The 20153-nt window shown below is 39.5% G+C and overlaps 1 protein-coding gene across 6 annotated transcripts in view; it reads right to left on the reverse strand.

Moving 5' to 3' along the window:
• The window catches only part of SMAD2 (SMAD family member 2), a 50421-nt gene that overhangs the window by 25354 nt on the left and 4914 nt on the right, over positions 1 to 20153 (reverse strand). For 5 of the 6 annotated variants that reach the window (XM_042028834.1, XM_042028835.1, XM_042028833.1 and 2 more), the window contains exon 2: positions 13774 to 14066. In XM_042028834.1, the coding sequence (XP_041884768.1) occupies positions 13774 to 14009 (236 nt within the window). In that variant the 5' untranslated portion in view covers positions 14010 to 14066. Of the gene's footprint in view, positions 1 to 6092; positions 6279 to 13773; positions 14067 to 20153 lie in introns of those variants that run through there. The other variant, XM_042028836.1, reaches the window with a different exon arrangement.

Here is a 20153-nt window from a genome sequence, read left to right on the forward strand (position 1 = left end):
ACCCCCGGAAAAGTTCTGTTAAAGGGCAGTATTAGCAACCAGAGTAAATGAAAATTTACACATATTTACACATAACTATAGGTGGATAGGTAGTTTGCCACCAGAATCCCCCATTCTTCAAAGGAGAAACAGAGCCTGGCAAGTCTACGAAAAGGATATTAAGTAACGTCTTAAAAAGCCCTGGACTGAATATTCTTGCAGAACTGAAAGTACAGATTTCTCTCTCAGTATAAATTCAACAAAACAAGAGTAAAAGTGTGAGCTGGGCACTGAGCTCCTACAACTAGGAATGCTTCCTCAAGTGTCTCTAACCCCTCAGATTTACTTATTTAAGTAACTGGCCTTACATAGTTACTAAAAAAAAGAAAAAAAAAATTGTTTGCCTTCCTCCCCAGAATCCAAAAGCAGACCTTTATGCTTCAAGCAGAAGACAGAGATTACTTGCTGAAAACTGTAACTGCACCTTATTTCCCTGCCTCCCTCCACCCCACATACACATTCAGGACACACTACAGCCAAGAAAAAACATTTATGTATGTGCATATTTAGTGGAATATAAATCAGGAACCATTACACAACCTCTCACCTTTCAGAATGCTTTGACAAATAAAGTTTACATAGAATTTTATAAAGTATATTCAAAACCATTACATCAAATACAAAATGCAGCATCTGAACTGAGGAAAATGACTTAATAACCTTCCTCATAAATGGATGTATGCTAAAAAAATTAACACATCAAAATAGCCAGAAAAGCAGGAGGCACAGGATGCAATTAACCTCTCTAACACTGTGGGAAAAGAAAAAAGTCATTCAATGACTCCCATTTACTTCAGATTAAAACTTCAAGGATGTCCACAGGGGACACAAAAGTGGAACATGATGTACAAAAGATACTGTTAGAGCCCAGCATGTGAGCTGCCCAGTGTTTGTTTCAGGGCCAGTAGCTAGTTTTCTCTAGCTCTGCTGAGTGCCAGGCCAACAAGTGATCTTGATGAACACTCAAGGCTCCTGCTGCCTTTTCTAAAGGCACACTTCTTCCTGGTCACATATGCAACAAAGTGCCTACACAGGAAAAATACAGATATAAGGCTCTTCAAAGCACTTTATCATCCTCCCTTCTCCCAAATCCTGACATGCTAGCCCAGTGCTGTTAGACAGAATAAAGCAGCTGACAAAAATCACTGCTACCTTTATTTTTCTCTCAATGCTAGGAGATCCTGGAAGGATAGCACCTCAAAGTTCAAGAGCAATTTTCCCAGGATACCATGGAAACCAAGCAGAAGTAAAATATTTCTTTCTTTTTTCATTATCCATATGGTCTGTTCAAACGCAGATCTGATCAAGGAGTCTCTACCCGGCGTTCAAAGGCAGGTGGGGAGTAGAGCCTGAAAACTTCTAAATGGCAAGGTCAAGCAGCACAGAGGTGGTGTCAGGGCTCAGAAATAAAAGGTATGCAATGCAGCTCAGCCTTCTTCAAGACTCAGCAGGGACTTGGCCACAAGTCTTATGCTCAAAGACCAAGGATGTGGAGCATCCAAAAGCAGCCCACAGAAATCATGAGCTAACAGCTTTGCTGGGAAACTTGCCCTGCAGTTCCCTACTCTCCACCAAACACCACAGCTTTCAGCAGCTCAGCATCTCACAAACACTGAAGCAGTCTAACCGGAGGTAAGAAGAACCTAAGCACAGAAAAACTGCCCCCAATCACATATTCAAAAACAGCCATCAAAACTAATGACTCCTAGATGCCCTGTATCTAGTGAAGATGACAAGCGTGCAACAGCATTCACAATGGCAACTCCCTAAAGACTAACCAAGGGGTGGAGGGAACCCAACGAAAAAAGCAAAAACAACAACAATAAAGAAAAACCTATTACCGTGTGAATCCAACAAGCTCTGAGGACAGGGATGTTTATGCTTTAAGACGGCATTCTTGAAATGGTAACTTTGAACTCCTACACTGCTTTCGTTACACTGTTATATTCAATAAAGGTTTTCTAACTGCTGCAGTTTCTCATCTTTAGAAACTTAAACTACTCTATGATAATATCAGGCAGCGGGTTGAGATGACACTCAGAGCATTTTCACAGGTTAATGCTATTTCTTTACAGCTAATTCTTTACAGACCTGAAACTCAGAAATATCAAAGGACAAAGTACCTGTACATGAAGACCTATCCAAGACAATAGTGGCTGATACATTCACAACAAATTGGTTTGTTAACAGCAGGCAAATCTCACAGAAGATCATACTTTCAACAGACATTAAAAAATGACCTTTATCTCAAGTTCTCTAACCACTATTAGTCACAGTAGGGGTGGTGAAAGCTTCCCCCACAAGCTAACAGGTACAGCTATCAAGCAAGGGCCAAGTCAAGTAATTTTTCTCGAGTAGTCCGTCATCCTCCAAGAGGGCGAGTGGCTGATGCTACCACTTGCATGGGCTGTTTTGCAACTGATGGACAGCTGAGAAAACATGAGATGTTTTGATTAACCTTCCCAAACTACTGTGTATTCGGGGTAGTGAGGGGGAGAGATTAGCTCTGCAAGATATTTCCCTTGTCCACAGTCCTCAAAAAGTACGTTAACTTGGCAAAAAGATTACTCCTAGAACAACAGTTACAGGATCTTTGAATACATTATTTCAAACTGAACTTTCCTCTGGACAACCCCTATGAATTACACACCCATCTTGAGAAACCCAAGAAGAAAAACAGAGGTTATATGTTATGAAGTGCTCAATGCAAGGAGGCCACCACAATCCCTGCTGCATTCCAAGCCATGCACACCTGGAAGACAGCTGGTGAAGCAGAGAATACACTGACCTTGATCTACATCCCAAACAACAGACTGTCTTTAAGAAAACTTTAAGAAACACCAACTATTATATAGCTAAAGCATAAATGTTTCCTATAAGGAATTTTAAATGAACGCTTAGAGAACGCTTCCCCTATGGCAGAGAACCAAATGATACTTGTGACATCACTGTTTGCCAAAAAAACTACAAAATTATGCCTGAAAATAACATCACCCACACTGACAATGCCCTTATTAAAGACAATTCACAGCTAGCAAGGAAGCCATAAAAAGCCTTGAAGAGTTGAATTGTTCAGATAGAAGCAAGCAGTATTTTATTTCTAAAATGCACTTTGCATCTTTGCTTAGATATTATATTACATTATATGCTTCTGATAAGGCAAAATCAAGAAAGTAATAGCAAAGGTGCCTAACTAGAGGCCTCTACTCTCCTCAGGCCCAGAAGAGAAGATGGGACCCCACAGCAGATACTATAACCAGAATACTGGAATATGCAGGAGACACCTCTAGAATAAGAATCGAAGCTACTTCCTGAGCTTTGCTGACTAGAGCTTAGGCAGAAAGGATGTGTTAACACCTTGGCCAAGTCCTGAAGTCTTCACCACCTTGCTAATGATCCACACCCACAAAATGCATCTGAAGACTGTGCCCACAAGTCCTCTTGCCTTACATCCAATTGCTTAACAGGTAAAGCACCTTCCCAGGACATCCAACAGTTTCTTTTCCTCACTCCACCTACCAGAAGTCAGCCCTGATCTACCACCACCTACCCTCTGCTGAGGTGCCAGTTGCTCTGCTCTCTCTCTCTCTCTGTCCTATGGCAGCCAAAAAGATGGGATTTTCAAAGGCTCAAAGAACATTAACATTGAACTTAACAAATACATGGATTTTTCTCTAAGGACAGCTGCTTAAATCCTTCTTGGAATCTCTGTGGTTGTTGGCCAAAACGATGAGGGGTTCCCAGAGGATCAAAAAACACATCAGCACTCAACTCCAGTAAAAGTGTCTTCCCATCAGTGAACAGAATTACAGAATTTTTTAAATGACTGCCATTAATACAGCTTGCACTAGGTAGAGCCCTTCTGCTTTCCTCCCACATTCATCTAATTGAGACATAACAGTGGACAGCGAAGCATTAATTTTTGGGTACTAACTCTGTTTAGACAAGGCATCAGACTGCAAGACAGGTACATGGGACAAACAGAACATTAGACATTCAAAATTAAAATGCAGAAGAACTGAAAAAGCATTTTTGTTATTAGTTTTGTGGAATTTATGGGTAGGGACACATTTGAATTCCTTTCCCTGGTATGGCTGTTGAATTTATATTCAAGTTCCCCTCACTGTAGCAGAAGGGGATATTTATGACATAAAGAGAGTAAAGAATTATCAATGAGCTTGGGTGACTGGACGCTGTGCTGCTGTAGGCTTATGCAAACACAGCAAGGTTCAGAAGCCATTCCTGAAAAATGTAGTTGGAGTCCATGAGATGAACATTTGAATAATCTATTAAATAGACAAGACTTTTTCAGCCAAACACCTGAGTCAAAAACCATTTCAAACATGACTTGTGTCATAAAGCTGCAAGATTCCACATCAGATGGTATAAGCCTTTCTTCATGTTACCTTCAAAACTACAGCATGAGTTGAAATTATTTCAAGTATCAGAGGAACTCAACCTGAAGCCTTCCACAAAACTAAGGCAAACTAAAGACCAGTTCTGGGAGGTAACTCACTAATTTAACTAAACAGTAACTCTGAAATTCTGGCATTTAAGCCAAATTTAGTATGCTTCATTTGCACTGGGCTTTTCTCTATCCAGTACTCAAGAAAAGAACAAAGGAAGTACCCAAAAAAGGGGTCTGTTTACCTACAATTATGAGCAGAGATTTTAAGTGAAAATTTTCAACTCTTGTTCTAAAACTGGCTTGTACATTTTGTAATGGAAAGTGACAGTTTGGAGGATCTTTCCTGCACAAACGCTGAAGTCAGATTACTGTGCAGCGCTTGTTCAAGGGGATTTCCCCAACCTCATTGTTCTTCTGCCAATTTTAAAGCATATGCAGCGAGATGTGAAGTTACTACAGCTCCCGATTGTTCTCTTGTATCCTGCCAGTCGGCCTCAAACAATGCAGTGTGACAGAAGCCAAAGAAAGCTGTTCATGATGAGACTATGGCACTTCATACAGTAAATTTTAGAAGCTTTCCACCAATCAGCAGTGCAACTGAGTCAGTGGGAAAAAAAAAAAGCAAACCCCAAGCAGTAAACAAGACATGGGAAATTACTTTTATTAAATTAGCAGGTGTACATTACAAGCAGGATTAAATCAGTAGGGAGCCTATTAACAAGCTATTTGTGTTCAAAGCTGCAGCAGTAGAGGAACTCCAGTATCTTGTTTAGCCTATAAATTCTTCCTAGGCTAATAGCCTGAGCTACATATTTGGGAAGTTTTTCCTGTAAAATTGGGCAGGTTGTCATAAAACAGTCACACTAGTAAAAACAGCACTGAGGTGTTTTGTTACAGTACCAAGAAAATTAAAATGGCTGACTTCTACAGAAGAATATAATGAGGAGAGGAATCTTCATCAAACTGAATAGCTGGCCAGATACAAAGGCACAAGTTACCACAGCAAGCTATGGAATAGTTCAGCATTGACTGGGGCTGGGTAAAGACTAATTCCTTTATTGGAGAGAAAAAATAACAACTATTTACAAGATAATTTTGGGGTCAGTATTGACAATAAAGCACAGTCAACGTATTTTTTTGGAGTGACTAATACATCGTCTTAATGACAGCACGACCTGACTGTCAAGATGCAGGTATTACTCTTCCTAGTCAGAGCTTTCTACCAGAACCTACTGTGCAGGTAAGTTGCTGAAGTAACACAAGTAGCCCCAGTATCAGTTGTTAACCTGATAATTAATCGCATATTTAAAAAAAAAAAAAAAAATCAAGCAAGCTTTAACACCTATTTTTGTTTCAGACTCTTCCCGCTTCTTACCGTTAAGGCAATCCTAATGAAGTACAACACTAACTTGAACAAAAATTTTCACAAGTTCTAACCGCTCACATTTTCACCCCCAAATTTGCTTTCACATCACTGATATTCCAACAGCAAAACATACTTTATGGTTACTCCCTAAACAATTAATATGCCTTATACCAGTGAAGTGAAGGTGGCCTTATTACAATCCTTAAAAAAAAAAAAAAAAAAAAAAAAAATCTCCATTTATAGACAGAAAAATGACAGCAAATTAAAAGCTTAGGTTACCTGGGAAAAAGCAGCAGAGCCAAGGCCAGAATCCACATTCCCCAATCCTTTATCCAGTGTTTCAGTTAGTATACAATATCATCCTCAAAATTCAACATTTTTTCCTCCTGACTCAAGAGACAAGTGCTTTTGAACTATACAGCATTTTGCTACTGGCTAAGTATCTCACACATTTATATTTTTACACATTGACCTAGCTCAAATGACATGCCAATACTCTCTGCCTGGCACACCAACTCTAAATTATGTGGCTAAGTCACATGGCTTCCTGACTCACACGAGCTTAAAACTGGCAGCCCTAAGTATCTTTATTTAATACTCTAAGACTTCCTTTTTCAGGATGACATCATTGTAAGATGCTGTAACCTGAGCTATGTCTACACTAAAGCTTAACCTCAGCTATAGCAATTCAGTCCTCACCACTAGCCACAGCTGTGCCACAAAACAAGTTAACAGTTACGTTTTAGTATTTGTAATTAAACCTCACTCAATTACACTTGAACACAATTGCTAGTCTTAACACCCCCTGCCATGGGCAGGGACACCTTCCACTATCCCAGGTTGCTCCAAGCCCCTTCCAACCTGGCCTTGGGCACTTCCAGGGATCCAGGAGCAGCCACAGCTGCTCTGGGCACCCTGTGCCAGGGCCTCCCCACCATCACAGATAGGAATTCCTTCCCAATACCCCATCTAACCCTGCCCTCTGGCGCTGGGAAGCTATTCCCCCTTGCCCTGTCACTCCAGGCCCTTGTCCAAAGTCCCTCTCTTGGAGCCCATTTAAGGTACCTGAAGGGGTTCTAAGGCATCCCTGGAGAGAGACTATTCCAGTAGGAAGTGGCAGTAGAAGAAAACTAAGCTATTAGAGGGAAAAAAGCATTACCTTGTGCTCATATTAATCCTGCGTCCTTCTCTACACATGAAATATACCAACATCATGAATCAAATAGGAGAAAACTTAGAAAATTAGCTTTTAGGCAAAAATGTGGAAATTATATTGAAAGGGTTAATAAAAGAAGGAGTAACATGGTTCAACACGGTAACATTACCAACATTGCCATATTAATTGCTAAACTCAAGTTTAGACATTAAGATTCAGGGAGACTTGAAGTCAAACCTCCTGTGAATTTTTATTTCCCACTGTAGGTCCATGCAGCATCTAAAGGTGTTTTGCAGCCTACAGATTGAACATGTCATTTTACATAATTACGGCCAGTATCCTGTTGTCTATAAGCACATCCTTTAGTCTTTTACAGAGAACAATATTGAAGTGCCACCCTAATTATGGGACTGCAGAGTAGGGGCAGTTTGATCCTCCTGCAACACCTTTCCAATGAACACATCTGAAGTATTCACACCACCAGGTATCACAAGGAGGAGCACAAGATTATGAAGCTAATCTTGGCTAACCCTCCACAAAATCTCAGCTGTTTCCTGCCATACTTCCAGAGAAGATTTCTTTGGCTTTGTTCTGGAGAATTGTTTTTATTGAATTTCCAACAAGAGAAAAGCAGAGGGGGGTCTGCCTCATTCTCATGAGATGAGGGAGTCATGAGAAAAGGGAGTCAGTTTATCAACAAACAATTTACAAGCATGTTACTCCTGTAATCTCAGCAATGAAAAGGATACTTCAGTGAACTCTGATGCATTGTCTTAAATATCTATACGTATTTTTGAAAGCTTAAGATGTTCAACTATAGTTTTGATACATTTAGAGAACTAATTTTCATCTAACTGAATGCATCCAGACTGAGAAACACACGGTTTGAGAACATTTTTAATATATTAAACTATGATTAAGAGTAAGTGTCCATCCCCAGCTTGAATACTGGATTACCCCAGCTCTGCTACAAACTATCGGACAGTGCCAAGTTTTGTTTCTGGGAAAACAGGCTTCACCTCTCTCTGGACTGCAATGTTATTTTAGGATCTACTATGCCAACCCAACTGCCTACTGCTGTCCTCTTCACTAACTCACTCATAGCTTAGCAGATGTTGGGAACTCTCCTAGAACAGTTCCCAGTGAAACTCTCCCTACTCTCCAGTTTGATTGCTGAAATCACCCATGTACTATGGCTTTAACCCGAGAATGAACAAAGGAGTACCTGTACTGCTGTCCTCTGAAGTAATCTATTTTGGGAAAAGATATTAAAGCCTGAAAACAATCTATTCTAGAAGCCACATCAGCTTGACAGCTCTGCTCTACTGGTGATCAAAAGCATTCCTAAAACTAGGTTACTGCATGCATCACTTTCCTGCCAAATATTCCCAAGAAATCCAAGAAAACATGCTAACTGGTAGAAGAGGAGGTTTTTTTCCAATAAGAACTGTGCTCTTTATACCCAAATTTACTTTTTACTCATTTATGTGAAGAAAAAGGCATCAAAAAGCTATAATTTTAAAAGATTTGTTTGTTTTCAAACAGCATTTACATGCCAGTTGTCCCATCTTTGAAAAGGGCATTTCTTTGCCCAGTGTACACTCTTGTGTAGAGACTGATATCAACACCTGTAAGTTCCACATATGGAGGCTCAGAGTAACTAACAGAGAGAGCCAACCTTCAGAAAACAATTCTAACAAATGCCATAAACCATGCCTAGGCTCCCTGTCTTACCCACAGTGCTAACTCACTGTAGGGAATGAGGAAAGGGCTGCAGGGCAGGCAATCAAAGGAATAACATTTATATAATAGAGAAACACAGGTTTTTTTAAAGGATTTTGATCATGTCAAATGGCCTCATTTTCATGTGTTCGATAAATTCTCATCAGATTCTGCAGTTTTAAGTACTGAGCCATTGTAGAATACATCAGAAATACAGGAAAAAATTAAGATATACTGGATTTATTTCCCTGATACTTTAAGCAAGTCTAAGAGAAGAAGTCAATTGTCAATAGCATTGTTCACTTCAGCACGAAGAGCAGTCTTTCAGGCTCAGAAGTCACATGGATATTTACTTGACAAAAAAAAACCCTAACCAAACAACAACCAAACCTAAAAACATTACAGCCTTCAGATGCAATCAAGATATGCTACTCTATTTTATATTCTTTAGAAAAGAGTATCAGAAGGTATTCTGAATGCAATGCTTAAATAACAACACCTTATTTCCCTAACAGAACCAGGGTGTGATCAATTCCATGGCAGCAGTTAAAAAGATTACCAGCCTTCACTACCAGATGAAGTAAATGCCATACAAGTATGGCTTTAAAACACTTGAGATATTACTACTTCATCCTAAAAAACTCACAGAAACACCAAAGTCAATGAAGCTGATCAGTAATTCCAACCAATCACTTCATTTGTAGCTGTCCGCTTCACATTCCCAACACTCCCTCACAATCTTCCACATTCCCAAAACCATGGAACCCATTGCAGGGTTTTTTCTTTGATTCTGAATGGTACAAAAAACCAAAATTCAACTCATATTGGAAGTAGAATGCAGGTGCTCTAGAAATCTAACTGTGGACTGTGAATTCCATAAATCATCTATATTGTTACTCTCATTCTAGAAGTCAAAATTGGGAAGCTGCAGAAAAGCAAGCAAAAATAAGCTTCTAAAAGCCACAACACAGAGATGCTCTCCTCATGTTAAAAATGACAGAAAGAGAGCACATGTAAGACCAGATAATACTAAAACTCTAATGGCAAAGCAGGCTGAAAAGCAAGAGCTTGACAGGAGTATTAGCCCTCGCTCTGCTCTGGAAGCGACTGCTGCGTTTCACCTGAGACTCTGAAGCACCTGCATGGAACCAGCACCCCAGAAGAACATCTCTAAGCTGCTATTTCAGAAAATTGGGGTTTTAAAACTTTACTTCAGCCAAAAATCTGTCAGATTGCTTTACATCAACATTCCACATTGCTCTGCATTTGTGATGCAATTTAATATAAAGCAGCAGTAAAATTTACCTCCTCTGCAGGAAGTAAAGCTGGGATTCAACTGTTAACTACTGTTCCACATACAGTACCAAAAACAACTATACATAATAACTGTAATATAACTACTGCTGTTAATGTCAAAAAAATTTGTCCAAATTCAGTGCTTCCCTTCCTCTAGCTGTTTTTTTAAAAATTTATTTCCAATTTTGCAAAAATAGGAACTACAACAGTCCAGTCAACATTATTCCAAACCTGACCCAACTAAATTCTTTTATTAGTTGTACATTACCAGGCATTTTAGCAAAGCAACTGGTTTTTGGTCTCATTTAAAAGAAGCAAAAATAAAGCATGAAGCGTATCTTTACTCTTTTTAAGACAGAAAAACCACTTAATTTATCACACCAAAATATTGGGATGCTGAAACTAGTTGTGTTTCTGTACTTTGGATTCCAATTCTCTGTGCTGTTACCACTGAAACAACTTTTTAAATGAAGATAAGACTATCAATATGCCAGTTGATTATTCACTACATGGCATGGTTTGGTTCGTTAAATGCTTGGATTTTAGCTGTCACTAGTTACAAAGCATTTATGGACTGGGTTTTGAGGAACCAGGTCTAGTGGAAGATGCCCCTGCACATGGCCATGGCAGCAGTTGAAGCTAGATGGTCTTTAAGGCTCCTTTCAACTCAAACTATTCTAAGATTCTATGATTCAAAAGAATAATCCAGGCTAAGAAGGAAGAAACTGCTCCATCAGAAGAAGGATGCTCACACTGTTTCTTCACTGACTGCACCTTGTGCCCATGTCAAAACTGCAAGGGAGAACATGAAGACAAGCTCTTAAATGCCACCAAATTCATTATGTATTCTAGAAAAGTGAACTCATGTGCCAACATTAGTTTCAGAATACATAGGGATTATTTGATTAGAATCCCACTGGCTTGCTGGGAGGATTCAGCGAGATAACTACAAATTACTTAGAGGGCTGGTGTCAAAAGGACTTCTGTACTTATTTAGCCTCTGCTCTAGATTACTGACCCACTTATGGAGAGCTAAGAAGTCCTGCTGTGCAATGCCAACACCCACTCCATCTGTTTGTTTCTGCTTTCTCAGAACCTCCATTAGTCTCCTAAGAAGTTGTGTTAATTACCACATGAGCAGCTTTTGTGTAGTACACACAGGATCAGCCTCCCTTAGTGTGCAGTCACCTTGACAAACAGCACAGGAGCAGAACAAACCTGATTCACGTGATTATTGATAACACACAGTAAGAAATGCAGATTTCTGAGTAGGTGATTTAACACAACTTTTGTTCAAGCTGCTCCTCAGTTTTGCAGAAAGTCTGTAGGAGTTTAGATGCTTTAAGTTTCAATGATGAAAAAGTATACTAGAGTTAAACACTGTATCAAACTCTCTGGAAATCTCCGAGGGGACCAGAAACTTGGGAAATTGCAACTGGAAGTTTTCTTGAGGGAATAATGCAACAGTGGCAAACAGAAGCATCCCACAACGGTTGTCAGTATCTACAGCAAATAAAAGAGCATTACTAAGTAAGACTAAAGCTAGCTAAAAAACCAACACACACAAAAACCCTCCCCAAGCAGAACAACATTTGGAAAGTTAGCCCAGCTGTCACATCAGAACTGCATCTCAGCAGCTTGGCACCACAAACTTCCTGCTGACTAGTAAGGAAAAAAGTTTCAAATTCAGCATTTTATTATTTATCCCTGCTGATCTGCAGATCTTTAAGACATTCATTAAAGTGGGTCTCAAGCAGTGGTTTCATTAACTTACTAAATCCAAGAACAGAATCTCCAAGAAGTCATTACAGTACTGAGTTGATGTTTGTTATTTCTTGGGAACCCAGACTACTGCTGTCAAAGTGAAGTAGTATCAACAATACAAAACCCAGCTATGAAATTCAAAATTTCTGTATGGCACTGCTGGTGACCCTGATATCACCCTGCCCCTTAATGCCAAAGCCATTTTTTATTTTAAAAGTAAACCCTGTATAATAGCCAACATCACTTGAAAAACTCTTTCTGGCTTAACTCCTCGGGTACTCAGGAGGAGTAAAATCAAGGTCCAGTCCTTTTTACAGCTGAGTCGAGGATAAAGAACAGCAAGAACTGCTGGTCCCAGAACATTTGTATTCCATTTTAAAGAATTATTTATTATGTCTACTTTAGCACAAACGGTTATGCAGGCATACTCATAGCAGACTAGAGTCTACTCAAAAATAATGATGTATTAGAATATTGTTTGTATCTTCTAACAAAATTCAGTGTAGACGTCTGTTCTTCTGAGGTAGCAATATCTACTGCTCCAGTGTCCCTGCAGGAGAGCTTTAGAAAATCCAAAAGCTCTAGAACATAGATACACATTTTATATCAAGTGTGTTTAACTTCTGTCATATAACACCTTCCAATTAAGCACTTCATCTTAGTCACAGTAAAGACTTGCTAAATACATAAAGTCATCTCAAGAAATATATAACCTTACAGGTTCCAATCTTAGTCTGCTGATAATACACTAAGATAAGAAAGTGCTAATGTTTTTTAATTGATTGTTTCCATCTGGCAAATGGAAAAAAGCAGAAGGGAAAGACAGAAAATTTTGGGTATATTCTAGGGAAGAAAATACAAGCAGAGGGCAGCATTAGAAACAAAAGGTGAACAGAATAGAGAAAAAAAAAAAAAAAAAAGAATTAAAGTAGTCATTCATTCAGGGCATACTCATGACCTTCCCAGACAGCTGTGTCAAATCTGAAACAGAATGCTGAAACCATTATCAGATAACAGCTACAACACATTTGATATACAGAATCATTAGTGACATCAGTCAAATCTAGTTTGCACTATGATTAATAAGAAGTTTAAAAGGAGCTGGGATGAATGTGCTAATACAGAAATGAAGTTCATATACCAGATGTAGTTCCTCTTCCCTATAAATAATTTTAGTGTCGAATGCCCGGAAAAGTGAGATCCTCTAACTTTTTCAGGGAAAAACCACACCTGTGAAGTGATTTGATACTTCTGTCACACACAATGAGCTTGCCTGGCACCCCAGTGGGATTTCAGTGCAACATGAATCAAGAGCAGACTGCATTATACTTACAAACATAACCCTTGCTCTCGCACAGCAGTTGCTATGAATTAAGCTGGGAAAGTCAAAGGGGTAGAATGCAAGTTGTTCATCTAAATGTTTATATGTATCAGGAGCAGAAGAGTAATTCTAGAAATACCCCAAGTTATTAAACAAAAGTGTTTTCATTAAATGATAACAATAATTACAGTAAATAAACTGGTCTTCAGACAACCTGCCTCCAAAGATAAAATTTCCCGTCAAAAGGGGGAATGGAGGCAGCTTGTAAAATTTAAACTAGCAGATATAACTGAAAATAATTAGATGACTGAAGTGTTGACCAAGGAAAAACTAGTCTTTTGGGTTTTTTTTAAAGTGAAAGTGTTGCCTCAAGTATGCCCCCCTCCCCAAGTATAGACAGGGTTATTAAATAAAAGCATAAGGCAGTGCTAAGAACTAAGAGCAGTGTTAAACATCACCAGAATACACACAAACAGGAACCTACACAGCAATGAAAATTGAAATGTAAAGAAATTGTGACTTCACAAAGCATGTGACTCAGTTATAAGTAAGCACTATATAAATCCAATACAGGTTTCACCTAATTTTAAAGAATCAAAAGCATGCAACTGTTTTTCTAGTCATTTGTCCACAGGAGGTATGAGCATCCATTTAGTCATTTCCTAAGTGTCTGTAACAATCTCAAACACAACAGCACTTACCTTGGTATTGTCACACATTTTGTATTGCAATTCTGAGTGGTAATTGCCTTCTCAAGCTCATCCAGCTGTCCCGTTTTCTTTAGCTTCTTGACCAAGCTTTTCACTGCTTTTTCACACCACTTCTCCTCCTGACCATTCTGCTCACCACCACCAGCCCCTGCAGTGCCACCAGCGGATTTCTTCCACCCCAGAAGTCTCTTCACAACTGGTGGAGTGAATGGCAATATGGACGACATGACTTTCACCAGACAGAGCACTCAGCAAGCAATAAAATGGAGATTCCCGTCTGACGCCTAAAAACACAAACAAAAACAAGAGACACGTTAGCAGTGAGGTTTCACATGAAACAAATACCTATCTCCATTAGGACCTTTCACTGCCAAATGTCACAGGACACTGCATCCCAAAATAAAACACAGATAAACAGCTCAGAAGTAGTCTGTATCACGGTTAGGTACTTCATGAATAAAGATCAAGTGTGCTGTAGACTCTTCAACAGCTAACACAGACCAAGATTACTGTTGCAATAGAAATTTAATTTTTTCTCAAGTCTTTCCTGACTAAAGCAAACTTCAGCAAATACAGAAGGTAACTTGAGTCTAGCTTTGCACCTAGGCTAGCTGGTTTAAGTAATCTATTAATATTTTCCACAAGTGACTGGCAAATTACACACATATATACGCATGTTCTGCCCATCTCCAAATTAATTGAGCAGGCAAAATTGTGTTTGGAAGGTCATTTAGTCATTATGGCTTGACAGAAATCTTCCAACAGCCAGCCATTTCGCAAACCTTTTCTCATTTTGTCCTGTTTTAAATAACTACCAATTTTTGTTCCATGGGGGACACCAATTTCAAATTCCCTCTAAGTCTGGTAATAAGCCTATTCCCCTCTAAAATTCAATGGCCTACAGATAATGAATTCCCTCAACTGGCAGCCCTTAAAATCAAGTCTTTCAAAATTCATTAAAGGAATAGTTAAAATCTTAGTTTGCAGGCACCAGCGTAGTAGAACTGTCTGTTTTCAATTTTGATAGCCTTTCATTCAGTATAACTACCTGATCAGGATATTAATATAAAATGAAATATTAAAAGGGATGCTGAAACTGGGGCTATGTTTAGCATTCACTGCAATATGCACTTCAAATCATTTGAAAGAGAAATGATAGCCACTTAGAAAAAAGGCAGCTTGCTTTTGCAGCTTCCATTAGGCCAGTTTTAGGTATTAAAATAAAATACCTGAAATCAACAGGCAGACAGCTGTTAGAAATTGCTCAAGGACATTAATGGGCCTACAGATGGAAGCATAGCTTTGAAGTCTAAAATGATCCTATCGCCAGGCAACAAATGGGTATTTGAACTCCAGAAAGTTCCCATATTCCCAAGCTGTGTAAGTTAGTTCAGTCAGCAGAAAATACCTTGTTTTTGCTAAAAGCTAGTGCTACCTTCAGGCTACTTGATTTGAGCTTTGAAGGCAGCTTACGTGCCTCTCCAACCTGTACGGGCACACTCCCCATATCTATCCAAAATATACCAACTTCATCTTACTGAAGTCTCCCACCTGCACAACAGCATGATTCGAGGTAATTCAGGCTACAGCATTCATGGCTAATTTATGCCTTGTCACATTTTTGCAGTTTCAGTGAGGGTCAAGTCAACAAACACTAGATTATATTCTATAGGTAACTTTAAGTCATAACTTTGCAGCTTCCACAAAACAGAACATTCAGTAGGCATAACATTTCAGTTTCAAATAAATTACACTTCCATAAACCAGTTTCTCAGACCATCCAAAAATATGACTGAACCAAGCAATGTAGTTTTCTGGGGTCAAGGAGACAGAGGTTCCAGTTAACAGGGACCAAGACCAACACTGATAATTTTATGCAAGTCATTCCAAATACTCCATCCTAAATCACAGAATCACCGAGTGGTTTGGGAGGGGACTGTTAAAAATCATCTTGTTGCACTCTCTGCCATGGGCAGGGACACCTTCCACTATCCCAGGCTGCTCAGAGCTCCATTCAACCTGGCCTGCAACAGCTCCAGGGATGGGGCAGCCACAACTTCTCTGGGCAACCTTTGCCAGGGCCTCACCTCCCACAGAGGCAAGAATCTCTTCCCTATACTCAATCCAGATCAACCCTCTCTCTCAGTTTTAAACTGTTGCACTTTTTTTGTCAGTAGAGACCCTGTTAAAAAGTCAAAGCATTTATTTTCACACAAGACTATGAAGAACTTTCATTCTTCCAATAACGTTACATTATTACCAAATTGTTCTCAGTAACTCCAACTGCAGGTTTTGCTGACTGCAAAAGCATTGCATTGGAGGCCTGGCTACAGCAAACAAGAAAAATAAACTGAATAGACATTTTTAATGAAACACTGACAAGGACACTCAGGGTACAGTTTCATAAGGAGTCAAACCAACACAACAGCTTCTTGCCACAGGAAGCCCACTTCTGCTTCCTTCCTTTCCTGTGGCACCACCACCTCAGCACCATTGTTAATGGTCTTCCACAAAAATTCAGCCAGGTTGGAGTAAAAACCGATCAATTTTGTGGGTTTTTTGCCAAGTTAATTCTTTTAAGCTAACAAGCTGCTCACACATGGTACTGATGTACTACAGGTGATGTCAGATGAGTTACAGGAGCGTGGAAAGAGAACTCTAGGCCTGGACTTCAGTTGAAGTGCTAGTGTTGACTGCATAGCTGCAAATGTGCTTTAAATTCAATCATTTTGGTAACAAAGCCAAATTAAGCAGCCTGACATGTTCTGAACCATTTGAGGGTCCAGCAGTGAGACACATTAGACCCCTAATGAGTACACCAAGTAGCTCCAGAGATTAAACAGGCAAGCTTGCATGGCCTCCACTGGTTGAAGAAGCACACTTGGTTTCTAAAACATGGAGCAGCAGTCACTGTGAGCTTTATAAAAAGACTTCAACCTTTCAGCAAGGCCAACATTGGGTGCTTCAGAAGCACACACAAGAAATTCAGAAAGACTGAACTAAAGGAGACAACCTCTTTGGCTTTCAAGATCCTGTTTCAAAGAGTAGCAATTGATGGTGTAATATCTGAACACTAAATTCAGTGCTGACAGATGTAGGCAATCAAGTAGCACAATCATTGCTGATCCACACACCAATTCTTATCCTTATCTGAGTATTTCCTGTTCTTTAGTTTCAAATTTGACACCTTTCAGTGCCACAGAATACTCCTTTGACTGTCAGCCTTAAAAAACGGAGACTTCAGAAAGGTCTCATTTACCACCAAGGTGGTAAATAGCCTCTTTCAGAGCCTATTGTTCCAGGCCCTCCAAACATTCTCAATACTTTTATCCAATTTTTCAGCTTTATAATACTCCCTGTGATGAGGTACTCAATTTTGCAGTATTCTCTCCCTTAAGAATGATACGTAATTTTCTGTATTCTGGTTTGGTTTTTTGTTTTTTTTAAACAAAGATTTGCCTTTTGGCTTCAAATGCACATTGAGTGACTTAAGTCTTAGAGCGGGAAAGCATTTCAAAATTCCATACATTTCAGTTTTTCTCTGTATTTGAACTCTCATTATTTTGACATACTCAGAGGAAAATAATTTTTTTTTAAAACCTCTTTTTACATTTACAGAACACCGTAGGCTCAGACCTAACTAATCAGAAGTTTCCAGATACCATACTTAATTTTATACAGTTGCCTTACAGATCTAGCTGCTCATCCATCTTCTGCAAAAGATGTCAAAAAGCACAAACTGATCTGCTACCTCCATGAAAATTAGCTGTAAGAAACCCCAAAACACCAAGGCACACAGTTGAAGAGCCAGCCCTTTATAACAATGATTTTTGCAGATTAGCAGCTATTTAACAAAAACATAACATACATCACAGCTGCAGACAAGGAGTCTGGGAGGCTTAAACTAACTTCTTCCTTCTAGCTATTGTTTTGCCATGTCAGGGATTTGCCAGGAGTTATCAATAAGAATTTCAGTAAGTTATTCCAGTAGTGGCCCTGTATCTTTCAACGGGTGAGCAGAGAGAATGTGACACAAGTAGGACAGGACTTCATTCAGCTTAATACTTCAGCCAATTGTGATGAGTACTCACATGAGAGTATTTCAGACAGCTTAATTTATGAAAAAAAGGCACTCTGCACCAAGCCTAGAGAAGACAGTGCAAACTGCAAGGCATGACTGGACTGAATTACGAGCAATTCGGATAAATGCACATTTTGCAACAAAGAAGCAGCAATGGCGCACCCAGCCTAGTGCTCCAATGGCTCCAAGGGTGGCAAAAGGACACGCTACTCAAGGAAAGCACGTGAATCTGGCTGTTTTCTGTAGCCCACCCTCCTCATAATGCTTCAGCAATTTAAACTGTTACAACACAAAATTAAAGGCTACATTGCTACTAATTCCCATCAGCAGCAATTTATGGACTTTCTGTCCACAAACCCAACTAGAAACACCTTTTGAACATGCCTCCACAACCTCTTGTGGCAGACTGCACTAGTATTTAACTGTCCACCGTTAAAAGAACTGCTTTTAGTAATTTAATTTATTCCCTTCCTAGTCTAAGAAAGTCCCTCTTGTTCTACCACTGCACACCTTGCTGAAGAACCATTGATACTCATCTGGTCTGCAAGCTTCATGATTCTGTACACTTAAATCACGTCCCTCCCTCAAATAAGAGGGCTCTCAGCCTCTTGTCACAAAGAAACTATCTGAACACAGCTCACCCAGCTTGGGATGCTCCTCTGGACAGATGCCAAGCATGAAAACTTTACTTCTTCAATTAAATTACAAGTACTTGAAGACACTGCATAAGGACTAATCTAAGGACCATAGAAAAAAAAAGTATCAGCCTAAGGTTATCTTTGCACTTATCCCTTTGGCCATATTAAAGTACAAAGACATTTACACCTCATGAAAAACTGGAGATAGAAGGCAGGGTGTGTATGTCTGCTGCCGAACATCTGTCAGGAGCTCAAACAAAAATATGGAGCCCTACACCTGTGCTGGGTTCTAACTGTACCCACCCAGAGAGTACCAGAAACACTTTGTTTATACTAACGGGTTTAGGAGCCACTGTTAAAGCTCATTTTTGATCAGCACATCCCATTTCTATTCATCAATTATACCTTCTACCTTCAAATGGATACAGTAACAGAAGTTTTGATCTCCTAAAGAACAATAATTGCATACATTGCCGCTGCTGACACTTGCCTCTTGCCAAAAATGCTCCTCTAGATTTTTGCCTGGTACACATTCTTTATCTGCTAAAAAAAAAAAAATAAAGTATGCTCTTCTCCGAAACGCACACAGAAAACAATTTTTACCAATGCTGCAAAAAACATTTCCACATTGCTGAAACGGCCTCAGATTAAATACATGCTGAATATGTAATGTCCCCTCTTACTTAAAATGTTTTGTGATTCTCTTGTAGTTTACAGCCAACCGCCTCAAAAAGCTGCGTACTCACAGCCTTTGGTTTTAAAAGGAGCTCAGAGGTGCTTCCCCATCACTTACTCTTTGCACCATCTCCCTTTTGCTCTCCTTTACTGAGGCGCAATGGCATGGGCCAAATCCGATCTTTTTTTCCTTCGTCTGTACTATCTCCAATATCCACTACAATACACTGAGATTCAGGGACTCAGTGGGTAACCGTAGGGAGATTTTCAAGATCCCTTTTCAAGCTCAACTGTAGTTGAACTAGTAGTACCAAGTCAGCAGTGTGTTCCACAGCAGAAAACTTCCACTGCATCCCTTTCCATCCCAAGTCCATCTCTGGACTGTGTCTTCAAACTGCAGCTTTGGATACTCAGGGAGTACTCCCTGTTACCCAGAAAGGTACAAAAGTTCCTTTAGATTGCTGGAACACAGAAAGCATGTGCTGTTACTCCCAACAGATTAAGAATGGAAAAGCTACAAATTGCCTAACTTTGGTGGTATTTGTTTCATCTCTGCCCCCGCAGCATATCTCTGCTCCCTGATGCACACATGTTTCTATAGCTGGTCAAACACTGTCATAGTTGGCAACTTCTAAAGTCAAAGTTTGAGTCATGTCTGCTATTATTCCATTCTACTGTGGTTCTCTGGAACAAGTATTAAATATTAAGCCCATGATCCCAGCAATAACTAAGCATAAAAGATGAAGAAAACCTTAAGGGCAGCACGCTAGCAGACTGAAGTCTTCAAGGGAAATTTTCCTTTCCTGAGTGTCTGGAACATACTATAAACACACTGGTGCTACCAAAAATATCAAGTGATTTCTGGCTAATTTATTCTAAAGCCTTATGCAACATATTTCATATCAGTCTGCTTATTCATCTTAAACTTGAAATAAAGAAATCTGATCTCTCCTGGTTTTACTAGAAGTATTCTGGCT

The sequence above is a fragment of the Corvus kubaryi genome, unplaced genomic scaffold (assembly GCF_017639235.1).
Source record: "Corvus kubaryi isolate FWS band 111438036 unplaced genomic scaffold, C.kubaryi_AGA036_p1.0 37308, whole genome shotgun sequence".
Taxonomy (NCBI): domain Eukaryota; kingdom Metazoa; phylum Chordata; class Aves; order Passeriformes; family Corvidae; genus Corvus; species Corvus kubaryi.